Source organism: Lycium ferocissimum, chromosome 9 (genome assembly GCF_029784015.1).
Source record: "Lycium ferocissimum isolate CSIRO_LF1 chromosome 9, AGI_CSIRO_Lferr_CH_V1, whole genome shotgun sequence".
NCBI classification, from domain to species: Eukaryota; Viridiplantae; Streptophyta; class Magnoliopsida; order Solanales; family Solanaceae; genus Lycium; species Lycium ferocissimum.
Genome location: NC_081350.1, coordinates 54,749,139 through 54,764,888, shown reverse-complemented (window position 1 = coordinate 54,764,888; position 15,750 = coordinate 54,749,139). Strand labels below are relative to the sequence as shown.

General features: G+C 36.7%; 1 protein-coding gene across 1 annotated transcript; it reads right to left on the bottom strand.

Annotated features, from left to right (window-relative positions):
* Window positions 1–1,062: 1,062 nt before the first annotated feature.
* LOC132031312 (cytokinin riboside 5'-monophosphate phosphoribohydrolase LOG8-like) lies at window positions 1,063–4,296 on the bottom strand. Its single transcript, XM_059421223.1, has 7 exons — window positions 3,783–4,296; window positions 3,127–3,224; window positions 2,999–3,029; window positions 2,264–2,363; window positions 2,118–2,188; window positions 1,901–2,044; window positions 1,063–1,348 (listed from the first exon to the last, which is right to left on the bottom strand). The coding sequence occupies exons 1-7, from the start codon at window positions 3,894–3,896 to the stop codon at window positions 1,247–1,249; spliced, it is 660 nt and encodes a 219-aa protein (XP_059277206.1). The 5' UTR covers window positions 3,897–4,296; the 3' UTR covers window positions 1,063–1,246.
* Window positions 4,297–15,750: the final 11,454 nt, after the last annotated feature.

Below are 15,750 nucleotides of genomic sequence, written 5' to 3'. Positions count from 1 at the left end.
AGTGTTCATACTATCATCACAGACCAAAAGATTTCCTCCACTTTGGCCCCAAAAAACACATTACAAGGCTCCACATGCTGGATTTTAACCTATAGAAGTACTTGGATGAAAAAATCATATAACTACCGACTAAAAATTACAATCATACAGCGAATAAATGCAGTATAGTAACAATTTCGTCAAGTGAGGTTGACTGGTGGTGATCCAATGTGTGTTCCGTGGGTTTGGCAGAAACTCACAGTTTTCGGCTTGAACTCCATACATGTATGTAAATAATGAAAGTAGAGCAGAACCCACTCTTTCAACTCAAAAGCCACTCGGTTTAAATCCTGAATCTGTGAAGGTTGACTGGTTTTATGAGATCGGTTGAAAGAAAAGACTAATAAAGAAGGTGCTTTCTTATCTCAAAATTTACCAGCTGACTCCAGTATTCTAAAAGGCAATAATAGCAAAGCAAACTGCTGCCAGCTCCACTGAATAAAACGTCCATTTTACAGAGCAGATGAAAGTGACATGAACATTAATGCCCAAAAAGAGAATTGGCCCCCCAATAATGGAAAATTGCATGTGAGCTGCAGTTGGCAAATCCAGTAAGGAGAAGCACCCCCACATCCTTCAGAACAAGGCTGCAAACAGGAACCTTAAATGTGACAGCTGAGTTGGGTTCCTAAGACATGGGACATGGGTGTTTCCACTTGTTCTACAGCCTATAATCTCCCCCTTACACTGAAAGCACTAGAGCTGTGACAGAGTTCAATTAGTTGAGCTTCACTAACAAGTTTTAGGCCACATAGTTGAGAGCATAAAATTTTGAAAACCAAGGCTATTATCTTTTGACCATAAACTTTATATAAATGGAGTTTCTTTTAACGAAATACAAATTATTTAACAGTGATTACGGATTACTGCTGTACTAATTTAAACATATCGAGACAGAAGGTTCCTTGTACAACCTTTCTTATTGGTGAACATCAATTACTAAACCTTATTAACTGCCACTAAGTTATGTACTGCTGAGTGCTTCTTTGAACAGGATGATGTGAAAGGTGGTAAGAGCCTAAATAATCACAAAATAGTGCATCCATTGACCAATTTATAAATCAATGTTAGCTTATGCAAAACACCAACGATGATTGTACTAAATGTAACCGCAAAGAATGACAAAAGTACACGATGATGCATTATATGTGGCTCCACCTGAATAAATTCTCATCCAAGAGTTAATGATGATGAATCATATCAGACTCTATTGTGGAGAATGTGTTGGAGACTGTTTTCCTGGATAAGCCAACTCCTCCATGTGCCAGCTTTCATGGGGAGCAACATGGTCATGTGAAGGAGTATATCGCTGCAAGTTGACAAACAAGATAAGAATCATCAGCAAAACGCATAAATAACAACAATTTGACAACAGAACTCATATAAATGGAAGGTGGACAATTAGTAAATCAACCTTGCCAAAAGGATCAATATTTCACATTTTCACATTATAGAACAAGTGACCGGAAAAGAAATGACCGAAAACCAACAGTAAGAATATTTTGAGTCTTCCATAAAACAGGTGAACCAGAACTACATTCCTAGCTACAAAAGTTATCATTCCCATAGCACATAGTTGAGCATTGTTTTATTTTAACCTTTAACTGGTAAAGCCACGAGAAGTGGTTGCTTTGTAAATAAAATCTCAGTAGCTGGAACATTTAAAGACTACTTCCAGAAAACCACAATAGTATAATAGTATGTATCCCATATGTCAGTCATCAATGCTTTCCGTGTCGCATATATCTCGTTTGGAGTAAAGATGGTGATCATACTGATTAAACAAAAATACCAACCTGATTGAATCGAGGTGTACTTTCAACATAACAAGCAAATACATGCAATTAGGTAAAGTGAGTACCTCCATCTTGCTTAAAAGCTCTCTGGCTGTAGGAGCAGCAAGAACAATGTCACGAGCCCCTGGCTTAATGAAACCTTCTTCAACACCATTGTCAAACAGTGTAAGCAAAGAATTATAATAACCCTCAACATTTAGCAAACCAACCTGCACAACAGGTTAAGATGGTGAAGAACTTGCAGGTAACCATCAAACTGTATGAAAGTAATGCTATAGATACCGGCTTTTTGTGAATTCCAAGTTGTGCCCATGTTATCATTTCCAGAGTCTCCTCCATGGTTCCATATCCGCCTAAACATAATAAAAGCAATTTGACAAGTGTCTGAGAGCATATGTATCGCAATATGTACTCTTACAAATATTTACCTGGAAGTGCAATAAAGGCATCAGCCTGACTAGCCATTTCAGCTTTCCGCTCATGCATGTCCGATACAATCTTTACATCACCAACACTTTCACCTGATATCTGTCGGTACAACTCAGGTTAAAAGTGTAACTATTGCAATCAAAACAACTCACAGAACGCAAAATCAAACTTCTACCACTAAAGAAAATTATTTTTTTCTATCAGATGCTTCACCAGTCAATCACTTGCAATTAACTGTGAGCACAAATGCATTCTACGAAAGAATCATTAACTTTGTTTGATAAAGCTATGAAAGAACAATTAATATGCATTGGGACAATGTATCATGTTTTTACCAATTTCAATGTGAGATGAAACTCGGATAAATTTTTGAATCGCTGTGGCACTTCAAAGCTATCAGTAACCACGGATATCACACGAAACCATTTCATATCGATGACGACATTTCAGCAAAAAAAAAAAAAAAAAAAAACAACTCCAAGCAAACAGAATATAAGATAATAATGCATTGGGAAGAAAAAGAGAGATTGTAGCTCAGATAATTGTGAAATTAGAGTTCAAAGTTTCAGCAAAAGAGAAACCCCAAGTGGAAGAAATAGCAATAATATAAAAGCAGTTCAAACAACTTACCTTACCCACTACTCCCCCCCCCCAAAAAAAAAAAAAAAAAAAAAAAAGTAGATGGCAGCTCAAACAAATAGCAAAATTTTAGTTACAAGTACATGTCCACATACCTCAACAGGCACAAGAGCTTTCGGGATGACCCTGCATGTTCAGAGCAATCAAGAATGAATTGAAATCCTACAGTAGACTTCAAACACAATTAGCCATTGTAAACTTGAAATTTTAATATTTGACTTACCCAAGGACATGGCAACCACCCTTATAGACTCTCTGGGAAATCAACCCCATCAATCCAACACTTCCACCACCATAGACCAAGTCAATCTTCCTATTTACCTGCAAACAGCATTATCAAAGTCAAATGGAACTCCAAAAGACTTAAATCTGAAACATTCAAAGCCAAGTCACTTTCATTATGGGGATAACACTTCAACAATGGTAGGTACCTATAAGAAAGAAAGTCAATGCGTACTATCCAGATTACCAAAAACCAATACTATTAGAATGTCAACACAAAATCAGCATATTTTGCAAAAAGTTGGGAACATTAAGTCAACCACTCCTGTTTCCAAACTAAACTGAGATTAGTCTTGGTAGAATAGAAAGGTAACAGAACTTCATATGCACACATCCGGATTGATTTCTCGGATGGTCATTCAACTAATAGTTACTATCTCATAAAGTCACCTTTCTTTTCGATTCCAATTTTCTTTAACAAAGAAAAAAACTTTCTGAAATAATAACTATTAGCCTAGCGACCATCTGAAAATCAACTCCACAAATCCCAAATTAACTCAAAGCTAAAAAGTTTTGAAAGTTGAAACTGAATAACTATTAAATAAAACATAAAAATTAAAGAGTCAACCAAAGAGGATTTCAAGAATCAAGACTAACCAATTCAATCCCCAAGTCAATAGCAGCATCACTGAACACTTTCCTGTGGCCAGGGTTACTTCCACAAAAAACACAAATTTTCTTGAAGTTGCTTCTATTACTATTGCTTTCCATTGATAAACTTTCAACCCCTTCTGATTAAATCTCAAAAAAAAAAAAAAACTCTCCTTTATTTAGACTTTTTACAGAATCTCCTCTCTGTACGGCGCTATGAGTGTAAATGGAATATCAAGAAATAAAAACTAAAAATATAAAAAAGGTAAGGAGTGACACACAAGACAAGGTAAGAGACAATCTAGATATTGCTTAGATTGATCAAGAATTAAGAAGACAATATACAATCAAGTAATCAACAAGTCTTTATTAAATTAAACAAGTAAGCAATTAAAAACTAATAAGATTGAATTAAGGAGTAATTACTACTAATTAATATTCCTAATGACAAAAATAAAGGGGGAAAGGGTACTACGTATCATGGAGAGGAGAGTCCTGTTTTCATGATTTATATATAAAGGGAAAACAAGAAAAAAGAAAAAGGTGGTATTTTTAAATGACAAAATTCCCAACAATTGAGAAGGACAAAAGTGGTGTTTTATTAAAGCTGCTTATGCCCCTTTGTTTTCTGCCCCTGCAAAATAATTACCCCTCATGTTTGAACAATTTTAGACCACCCTACATCGCCTAGAGTTGATAACCTATAATTGGAAGTGTTTTATTTATTTCATCATTCAAAAGAAGCAACACAAATGTTAAACAGATTGATGTACACTTTTTTAACCAAATTGTTATAAACCATTTGAAGGTAACTTTGTCCTACTTGGATTTAGAAAGAAGACTAGTCATTGTAATTTGTACATGTGCGTGGCAAATGTATTTCATATGAATTTTAAGGATAAGCTTTTTTCTGAATATCTAATGAAAATTATTATCAATTTAATAATTTAATGTTGAATCTAAAATGATGAAATATTTGTATTCATCACAATTCTTCAAGGATTTATCAATTAATATAAATTGAAAAATTGAATTGTTGGTAGTTTAGAGATTGTGAACGATGATGTTCGTCTATAACTTCTAAAGAAGATAATGATAACTAATAATGTAAAGTCTAAAAATGATTATTGTTGAATCAATATTCTACAAAATAATATATAAATATATATAATGTCACGCCCCCCAAACTAGGTTGAGACGTGATTGACATGCAATTCTTACTACCCATTGAGCGTACCCTATTCTAGCCAACTAAAAGTCGCATCTGATTTCAACCTTTAGTAAGAAAATCTATAAAGCAATTTTTTAATATGTCTAAAACTGAATAATGAGCTCGATGATATATCATTTGAAATATAACTCATTGACAGGCATGAGCCTCTAAGAACAGAAGTCTAAGTACAATGCTTTTGATGCATTTCCCGAAAATATTATAGCAATCTGAAATGAATCAACGAAACTTGGCACTAAATCTAGGAATGTCTGCCTTTAGCCACGTACTTGTTACCTGCGCACTCAACACTTGTCACACGACGTGGAAGACTCACACACCTTTGAAGGATACCCAATAAATTTCACTGATAATGTTACACCTCGAAAATTTTTGTGTCATTTGCGTCGTAAGTAAACTAGCGTAAGCTCGGAGAGGTCATGGAATCTTTATAAGGTTAGGGAATACTTTTAATAAGTGTTAAGCAAGTGTCTAAAGGTTCCGAGATCAAGCAAATCGAAGAAATTAAGTTTGTCAAAAATTTGAAAAAATTTGGCAGAATTTTGGACAAGAAATTTTGGTCCAACTTGAGAGAGGTATATCTCCTAGAATATGAGGAGTTATGAAATGCATAACCTATGTAAATTGAAGTTCAGGGAGTCTTCTTTCCAATGTAACTGACACATTGCAAATCCGAGACGTACAGAGGAACATACGGCCTGTATGAAATTGTAACGATTCCTCGGGTGCAATTCGACGGCTTGTCGAATAACGACGGTACCGTCGATGCTACAGTCGAATTGAGGTGGTGGAGACTTGTGTCTTGATTATAAATAAGAGGGCCATGACCTTGGGCTCATTATTCATCAAAAATCAGACCCTTCTAGACCCCTCAAGATCCCTCAACTATCCTAAACCCTCCACAAACATCCTAAGCAAAGATCAACCTAGAAATCCTAAACTAGTTCGTATATAGTGATAGCTATTATTGCTATTGAAGTTGTGGACGTTAAGCTTGAAAGAAAGATTTGGATTTAGAGTTTCTGGACCGGAAAAGGGTATTTTCTTTATCTCAGCTTTGATATTAAGTTGTTTTTGGAGGATTTTAATGGTTTAAAGTGAAGGAAAACATAGTATAAAGGTCATAGTTTGATATGTTGATGATGTTGGCATATGGACTGATTTTCGAAGGAAGTTTCAGATGGATTTTTATATGTTTGTCATGTCGTATCTTGATTATGCTATTGTTGATGTTGTTATTGAAGTTTGGGAGCTGTTTTGGAATTGGTTCGAAGTAGATAATATAGGGGAAATGTTGTCCAAATTCCGTTAACTTATTAACTAGCTAAGTTGAGTGTGTAAGTGTTCCTATGGCCAGATTGTTGTATGAATCATCTTGGATGTAGATTGGCACGTTTGGAAGGATAAGCGTTAAGTAGTTAAGGAGACGACAAGGTATGTGAAGGTTGTCCCTTTCTTTCTTAAGGCATGATTCCATTGTTTCGACCTTACACAAAGGATGTCCATAATTATTCTTCTCTTAGAAATATTAAAAGCATATGTTCTTGATGTTCTTATGATATTGTTGATCCTTATCTCATGATTATTGGTTATTGATCTCATATTATCGTTGTTGATCTTATTATTGATGTTGATCTCATCTTATGATTATTGTTCCTTTAAGATTAGATATGTCCATAATAATAGTTCCATAATGATAATCGGAGGTTTACCGACCTTACGTCACTCTGATAAAGTCATAGATTTTCTTTGGGCTCTCATGCATGCTTTATATATATGTATGTATTTTCTCACACCGAGCCGCATTATAGTCGGTCGGGCAGGCACGTAGATGTGCACACCACTGCAGTGGGCATGTTATGATGTTACCCCGGACGCGGGATGATGAATATATGATGATAACATCGAGCCTATATGGCCGGGTATGGTATTATATATATATATATATATATATATATATATATATATATATATATATATATATATATATATATATATATATATATATTTTAAAGCTAAACATGCATGACATCCACCTTAAGAGGCAATCAGAGGTACAGGTTGATCTCTCTTATCTCATGTTATCCTTATATTTTCATTATGTTGTTATTCATGCCTTACATACTTAGTACATTATTAGTACTGACGTCCTTTTGTTTGGAGACACTGCGTTCATACCTGCAGGTAGACAGGGAAACGTTTCAGGCTCATAGGCTGACTTCTCAGCGGTTGTACAGGAGCACTCCATTTGTTCTGGAGTTGCAGTCCAGTTAGTATGGTTCTTTTGTGTACAGATGGTTATTACAGGGTCCTGTCCTGTTCTTATTACGTTATGCACTCCAGTAGGGGCTCGTAGACAGATATGCACAGTCAGATATTCCATTTTATCTCAGTCTATGTTTTGTTGTATCACCATTTTGATAGCGTTGCTGGCAAGTACACTTGGATCAGCTTGATGATGTATGTATATTATCTTTTGGGCTTATGTCCCATACGGTTTATGATATTTATGAGTTAGCATGATGGCCCACTCAGTTATGGATATGAGATGCATGTACATGTTGTGGTGCTTGGTAGGTTAGCTCCGAGTGCCCGTCATGACCCTCTGGTTGTGTGTGACAAAAGTGGTATCAAAGCAATTCTGTCCTAGGTTTTGTCTACGAACCGTGTCCAGTAGAGTCTTGTTTATGGGTGTGAAGCACGCCACACTTATAAATAGGAGGCTGCAGGGCATTTAGGATGGTTACCCTTCTTTGTATCCTAGATCGTGCTATAGAGTTGAGTCATAGGGTGTAAAGTTTTCAACCATGATTTCTGTTGTTTTACAGTTTGACGACGACTTCTTCAGAAAGGATTACGGGCGATTCGAGGATTGTAATTATGGCAGAGGGAGGATTAAGTTACTCTTTAGAGGAGGACCCGAGTGAGGATGTACCCTCCATTGAGACGGGCCCATCTGAGATCATGTCTTCTATGGAAGAAGACCCCTCAGAGATTTAGGATGAATCTGCGCTGTCGGTATCATCGACTTTGATAAGAGTAGCCAAGAAAAGCTTTGATGTTATCCATTTCACCCTTGGACATAGCTGGACATGTAAGGGTCCATAGCTGGACACGTAAGGGAAAGGCCAATGCTAGGACTTGAACCTCAAGCTTTAGATTATGGTGGACCAGCGAAAAGTGTAGGGCTTTCCAAGAAACTGAGAAGTTTGTAGCCTAAGGACCCTATTAATCAAGACTTGATGATATCTTTAGGGCAAGGCTCAAATGAAGGCGGTGGTCAGACCCGACATGTTAGTATAGTTGGTATATTTGTGGAAGTTTCAAGTGGCAGTGAACGACCGATAGAGGGACAACAGGAAAAAGAATTTTCCCAGCCCATGTTAGAGAGATTTGTACCAGATCAGGGTTCTAGAGTAGGGTCATGGAGAGGCTCACATCCGTCAGAATTTCAGGAACACAGTAACCAATTATGGAAGCTATATTTGTCGCTCTAATAAAGTGTGAAAATTAAGCAAGTATGCATTGAAATATTTTATGCTATGCAACAACGGTAAGTTATAATGCCCCAGATGATTATATTAGGAAAGGGAAAGGAGTAATATTAAAGACACGCCTCAAGTGGAATCTTTGGTCAGACGAAGGGTTAAAATGTTGAATATATTAATAGAATGGTAGAAAAAGATATGTTGTGGTAATAAAGCAATGGTATAATAAAGAAGGAAAGGTATGTGTGGAGAAACATAGTTCGATTGTGCGGCTGTCCGAAGGGACCATTCTGTTAACATGTCGGAAGCAACATGTGTGTTGGATTGCATTATTTACTTAAAGATTATTTTGAGACTTCGTATGTATATTTATGTTTCTTCCAGCGAAGGCTGCAGGTATTGAGTTAGATTGTGATTTCCTCTCTCCTAAGTCAAATTATGATTATGATTTGTTACCACCTTACATACTCAGTACATTGTCCGTACTGACGTTCTTTTGCCTGGGGACGCTGCATTCATGCCTGCAACCCCCAGTTGTTGCTGTGTGAAGTGTACGGCTAGGATGCTTAGACGTCGGTGGGATTGGCAAGTTCCACCTCATTCTAGAGTTGTCTTGAGTCATGTATAGATATGTATGGTTATGGGTATGTGGGCCTCCGTCCCGACTCATAATGTTCGGATTTGCTTCTTAGAGACTTCTACGTACGTTGTCTTGTGGTATGTTTGTCGAGATGTCGACGAGTGATGTCGGTTGAGTCATTTGTGGATTTTAAAAGAGTATGTATTTTAGATGATTTCAATTGGTTTAAAGTACTTATTTGATTGAAAGTTTTCATAATCGTTATAAAGATAATGATTTCTATTTGGAAAAGTTTTATGTTCTTAAATGTTTTTGAAATGGCAGGTTTTGATAGAGCGAATGTCTGAGGGTTCGCTCAACTCTGATGAGAGTTGAGTGCCCGTCATGCCCTACCATTGTTAGGGTGTGATAAAGTGGTATCAGAGCAGTTCGTTCTAGGGGTTGTCTGCAAAGTCGTGTCAAGTAGAGTCTTGTTCATGGGTGTGTTGTCAACTACACTAATGAACAGGAGGCTACAGGGCATCTAGGATGGTTTCCCTTCATTCAGATCATAGATTGTGCTATAGAGCTGTGTTATAGACCTTGAATCCTTGCCGCTAACTTTAAGATTTGAATTTTAATTAAGTGATTGTAACGTGCAGCTATGATTGCGAAATTGGAATTGCTCGTAAGAAAGGTAAGTTCTCTGATGATTAATGATTGCTATTTAAGGTAAGTGCTACAGGTTAAGGATTGAATAAGAAAGGTATACTTCTTATGGAATTGAGAATGCCATTGTCAAGAGCATTTGTACAGGTATGTATAGGGTGTTATAATATGATTGTGGCCCTGTGAGGCATGTAAGTTTTATTGTTGCTCTGTGAGGCTTGTTGGTTAGCTTTGTATAGGTAGGTAGTACAAATTACAGAGGAGGTTCTGCTAAAATTTTGTTAAAATTGATTGTGATCAGTATATATATGTGCTATGATCAGTAAGATACACAAGTGTAAACTGAAGAATGAAAGGTTAATAATAGTTGTAAATCGACTGAAATGAGGGTTATAAGATGGGTTCAGAATGAGTTTGAGAGTTAGGTTGAAATTACTCGAGGATATAGAAGTGAGTCGAGGATTAAGTTAAGTTCTCTCGGGGATTAGAAGTAAGGTTGATGAACTAAGATTAATGTGATTCGAATAATATGATAAGATTATGAGAAGAGACTTATGAGGGGAAGCAATGATAAGCAAGAAGTCATTTGAGAGGTGAGTTAGTACAAAAAAGAGTAAGCTTAAACGAGTAAAGAATGAAACAAGGAAGAGAAAGAAACATGATTATATGTGTTTGAGGAAAGGGAGTAATGTGTCCCTCGTAGAAATCAATATAACTGAAAGCATCAATGAGGTTAAGGGAAGTTGAAGCTTATAGAGGAAAGATAAGTATCGAAAAGGACCTTAGGAATTGTGAAGGGTTGAGTGATATTAGTAAGTGTTGGAATTGGATACGAGTATTAGTCTTCATTTAACATTCGAGGACGAATGTTTCTAAGAGGGGAAGGATGTTACACCACAGAAAATTTCACGTTACTAAGATTGCAGACGACTTAGTATGGGCTCAGGGGAGAGTAAAGATATACAAGGATTAGGGATGAAGATTCTGTTATATATGTATAAGAATAGCATATAGATGATATTGGAGGCCATATGGTGTAAGTTGGTTAATACATTATGTAACCGTAAGTTAAGGTGGGGCCCACATGTCGGAATTTTATAAAGGGCATATGACAATTTATATGAATAGTACATGGGAAGTTGAGCAAGTCTTAAGAAGTACACTTAAGCCAAATATGAGCATAAGCACTCCAAAAGGATGATTTAAGGATACGTTTTCGGGTGATCTAGCTTTACGAGGCCAACACGCATTATAAGTTTAGAATTTGGGAAAACACAAAAAATTAAACTTGTAGATAATTTAAATACCTTTCTAACCATAGGTTGTGGGCCTTCACAAGACATAGGAATAAAAAGTTATAGATGATTTAAGGCAGAAAGGTCAAACTGGGCAGTGGGCTCGGCCCAACCCGACTCAAGGTCGGTGGTAACCGACCCAAGACCCATATATAAGGGCTAAAATCATAAAAAATTGTTCATTTACACATCAAGCAGTCCACAACCTTTTAGAGAGAGAGAGAGAGAGAGGAGAGTTAGAGAGAGAAAGTGGAGAATCGAGCAAGTTCAAGGTCTTGAATCCAGAGGCTTGTGAAGAGTAAAGTATAGAACGAGTTGTTGCCGTCGTTTTAAGCCGAAAGGTGGACTTGTAAGTTGTTGGTTTCGTGGTTGTTGACCATTAAAGGTATGTTTCAGTTGTTTATCAGGTTATTAACTTGATTCTCAATTGATCTGACGGATTAAAGTGCTGAAAACATTGTTATAATTACCGTATAAATTGTATTAAGGCGTTGAGGTTTAGGAGTTGTTTTGGATGGAATATTATGATGGATTTAGATATATTATTGATGGAATATCGTTGGGTTTGTTGTTGTTGATGTTATTATTGGTATATTAGCTGAATTTGGAATTGTTGGGTTGGTAGGATTATGTAGGGAGATCTTTGTCCAAATCCCTGTAGCGAAAGAATAAATGATTAGTTAGAATAATCTTGTTGGCCTAGTCTTAATACCTATATTGTTGATTGTGTTCTAGTTGACTAAGCTTCGGGAGCCGACTCGAGGATTAGCTTCGAGGCGTAAATAAGGTATGTAAGGAAAACCTTCTTCCTTCGGGCATGATTCTTGTTGTTATTCATTCTATATGTACTCCATATGATTCCATTCTTAGACAAAAAAGGTCCAAATCTTTCGTGATGGCTTATTGATATTGTACTCCTATTCCGTTCGAAGGGAACACCCATAAGGTGTCAAGTTGAGTTGTGTATATGGTTTTACTAATGATTTCGAGGAAATGAGTTTTATACTAAAGGAAACATAAAGTTTGATTTTCAAAACCACTCTGAAGGGGGTGCGAGATTTGACTACTTCATTTCATTTACGATTTATGTTTACATTCCATAGTATCATCCCTTTGTATTGATATGATCATTTATTCTTAGGGTAGGACAATAAGATGAAATTGAGTAGAATATAAGTAGTAAGAATTTCATAACAATTCTACCATCAAACCTGGAAGTATGTCCTCCTAAGTCTAGTGAGATACAAATTTGATAACTTCTTATGAAAGACTAAGGCTAGTAACTAGATTGTGATGAATTGATTAGTGACTTATGATATGAATTGAAATTGATATTTGTGGATTGAGTTGGTGTTGATATGATGGTGATAATAAGCCGGAAGCGGCTGCCCGAAGGGGCCATCATTATTATGCCGGAAGCGACCATCCAAAGGGACTATTCTGATACTAGTTGGAAGCAGCTGTCCGAAGGGACCATTTTGTTAACATGTCGGAAGCGGCATGTGTGTTGGATTGCATTATTTACTTAAAGATTGTTTTGAGACTTCATGTGCACATTTATGTTTCTTCCAGCGAAGGTCACAGTGTATCGAAAGTTAGATTGGTGATTTCTTCTTCCCAAGTCAAATTGTGATTATAATTTGTTACCACCTTAGATACTCGCACATTGTCCGTACCGACGTCCTTTTGCTCGGGGACGCCGCGTTCATGCCCGTGCAGCCCCCCAAATTGTTTCAGGTGTTAAGTGTATAGCTAGGATACTTGGACGTCAACTGGGATTGGCAAGTTCCACCTCGTTCTGGAGCTGTGCTGAGTCATGTATAGATATGTATGGTTATGGGTATGTCAGGGCCCTGTCTTGACTCATAATGTTCGCCTTGCTTTTAGAGACTTCGCATAGGGAACTCGCAAGATGTTTGTCGAGATGTCGACAAAGTGATGTCATTGAGTCATTTGTGAATTTTAAAAGAGTATGTATTTTAGATGATTTCAATTGGTTTAAAGTACTTATTTGATTGAAAGTTTTCATAATCGTTATAAAGATAATGATTTCTATTTGGAAAAGTTTTATGTTCTTAAAAGTTTTGAAATGACAAGTTTTGACAGTAGCGAATTTCTCGAGGTTCGCTCGACTCGATGCGAGAGTTGGTGCCTGTCATGCCCTGCCATTCTTAGGGTGTGACAACTTAAAAGAGAGAGAAGTTTGAGGGGATTTTCAGCCAGATAGCCTTAGAAGTGGTTTATTAATGATACATCGTTATGATTAGATGGGAATTGTAACTTTCCCTCAAGGTAAGACTTGACAAGGATACGTATGTGTTTAAATATAACCCTTGACTATAAATATGCCAATGATTTGTGAGTAGAAAGGGGTAAAGCAGGAATTACGAAAACGAAAAAGAGTATCAGTTATAAGGATGATGATGCTTAAATGTCTAAAAGGGGATAGGATACGGAATGCAAGATTCGTGTTTAAAATCATCTAAGGGGTTGTATGTGAGACCTGCGGGAGTGTTTTAGAGTTATGTAAGTTGTTATACATATTGGGAAAAGAGTATAAGAGTTGAAGTGATTTTCGTAGGTTAAACGAATCAAATGTCAGAGACTAAGTTGGGGGCTGTGGCAACTTCGGATTGCAGAAGGGCTCGACGTCGAGAAGAACTATGGCCACAGCATCACCAACATCGAGCCACCTCAGCCTCTGACCAAGGTTGCACAACGACGGTGCAACAAAACGAACCGTCGAGTGGAACGACGGTCCGTCGAATGAACCGTCGAAGTGAGGCAGTGCAAATTATGTTGTTATATAATTTTGATCCATGGTTCATTTTCATTCATTCTTCACATCATCCAGAACTCAAGCATTCTCTCCAAAAGTTTTATTATCACAGGATTATTGAGTTAGTAGTACAAGGTTGAATAGCTAATGAAAGAAGTGAGTGATGTTTTTAAAAGGATTATTTATGTAAGGGCCATTGGAAGAGTTTGAAGTTGCAAATTGATATAAATACGCCTTCATTAATGAGATGAATGTGTAGTCTAAAAGAGACCTTCCTAAAGAACGAGTGTTTAGGTAGCGAGGGAAAAGAGAAGTAGTAATAATCAGGGTAGATTCTTGGAAATGGAATACTATACTAGATACCATTACAGTAATGAAATGGGGAAGCGAGTATTAGAAGAAAGGTGATTTCTGGAAGGATTGTAAGGAGAATTATAAAGATCTCTTTATTGAAGAATTAGGCCATTCAAGCGGTATGTACTCAAATATATGACCACACAAGCTTGTGCTACTGACAGATAAAGAACTGAAACGACGAAACGATTAGCTAAGGTAGTCAGCAATGCTGAAGTAAATGCTGCGAAAAAGAGCTAAATGGGATGTCAAATATAGAGTAGTGGAGTTAACTCCTAAGGGGAAGATGAGGCGACAAGTATTGGATCAAGTAAGCTTTATTAGAAGAGGGAAAGATAATGAAAAAGGAATTAAACCCCCCCCAAAGGGATATTCGTAAAGCGGAAAATATAAATTTGGATAAATATAAATAAAAATATGACTAAGAAAAATTAAAGACGATATACAAAATAAATTTCTTTTCAAGATGGGGGTTAATAGTAAGTTGAAATGAAAAGAGGGGAAGGATGAAAATAATAGATAATGACTAAAAAAAAAGTTTAAAAACCCCAAAAATAGTTTTATATCGGTTTCCCCAAAAGGAACAATTAAAGATTATAAAGGGAAAAGCCTTAAAGGAAAAGCATTTGACCAAAATCTAGAAGGCTTTTTTGAGGAAATGAGGGAGTTAACGATAAAGGGGAAATAAAAAATAACTATTTAAGGGGAGGAGTACTTGCGGTAATACTTACGTGGAAAGGAGAAAAGATTATGGAAACGGAAGTTTTTAAAATACAAGAATTTTGGTAGAATATTGAAGTAAGAAAAAATTTAAAATCCAAATTTTAAAAAATGAAAAAAAGGGGCCTTAAAAGGGTCAGAGGGGTTTTGGGGAGGGAAAAGGATAATGAGAAGTAAGATTGTTTAAAAGCCATGGCATTAAGAAGAATAAATAGATTAACTTTAAAAGGATACGTTTTTGGGGGGGTGTGAAAGATAAAATTTTGTACCCTAGGAATAAGATACAAGCCCAAAAATCCTATGAGCTTAGAAAGCGTACCCTAGCCGGGATAACAAAAAAAAATGGTATATTTTTGGAAACTTGGAAAGACGATTCAGATTCACACCCAATAGGGGGGAGACCCCAAATTTACCCGGACCCTTCTACTTATACATCCATTCGATGAGCCACTAATCATATCTACTTTTCATTCATTATTTCAATCTCTAACAACCATCTCTATATCATCAATAGCACTATCCCATATAAATGTACATAAGCCGACAAGGCGATCAAAACAACATCCCAAAAAAAGGGGCAAGGGAACGTATCAACCTAAACAAAGTCTACGAGCCCCAAAAATCATCATTATCATATGGGGGGGAAGACCCCCGGGGGCCCCTGAATATATACACAAAAAAATCATACCAAAAACGCCTGAATAAAGGGGCCCCATGTAGTCCCAGAAAATCCAAAAAGGATCAAAACTCTCCTTTGGGGAGGGGTTTGGCTCCAAAACCGACGCCGGCGAAGAATGTCCGAGTATGTAAAACATGATCAATATCAATCAAGATAAAAGGGGATGAAATAAATACGAGATAATAAATCATCTCGGGTTC

Bases quoted from the DNA above. Each gene is read 5' to 3' on its own strand.
- LOC132031312 (XM_059421223.1), bottom strand. From the start codon at position 3,896: ATGGAAAGCAATAGTAATAGAAGCAACTTCAAGAAAATTTGTGTTTTT. The intron at 3,030-3,126 runs GTAAGTCAAATA...CTGAACATGCAG, and splicing joins GGTGGTTGCCATGTCCTTGG to GGTCATCCCGAAAGCTCTTG. The intron at 2,189-2,263 runs GTAAATATTTGT...TATTATGTTTAG, and splicing joins TGCCTTTATTGCACTTCCAG to GCGGATATGGAACCATGGAG.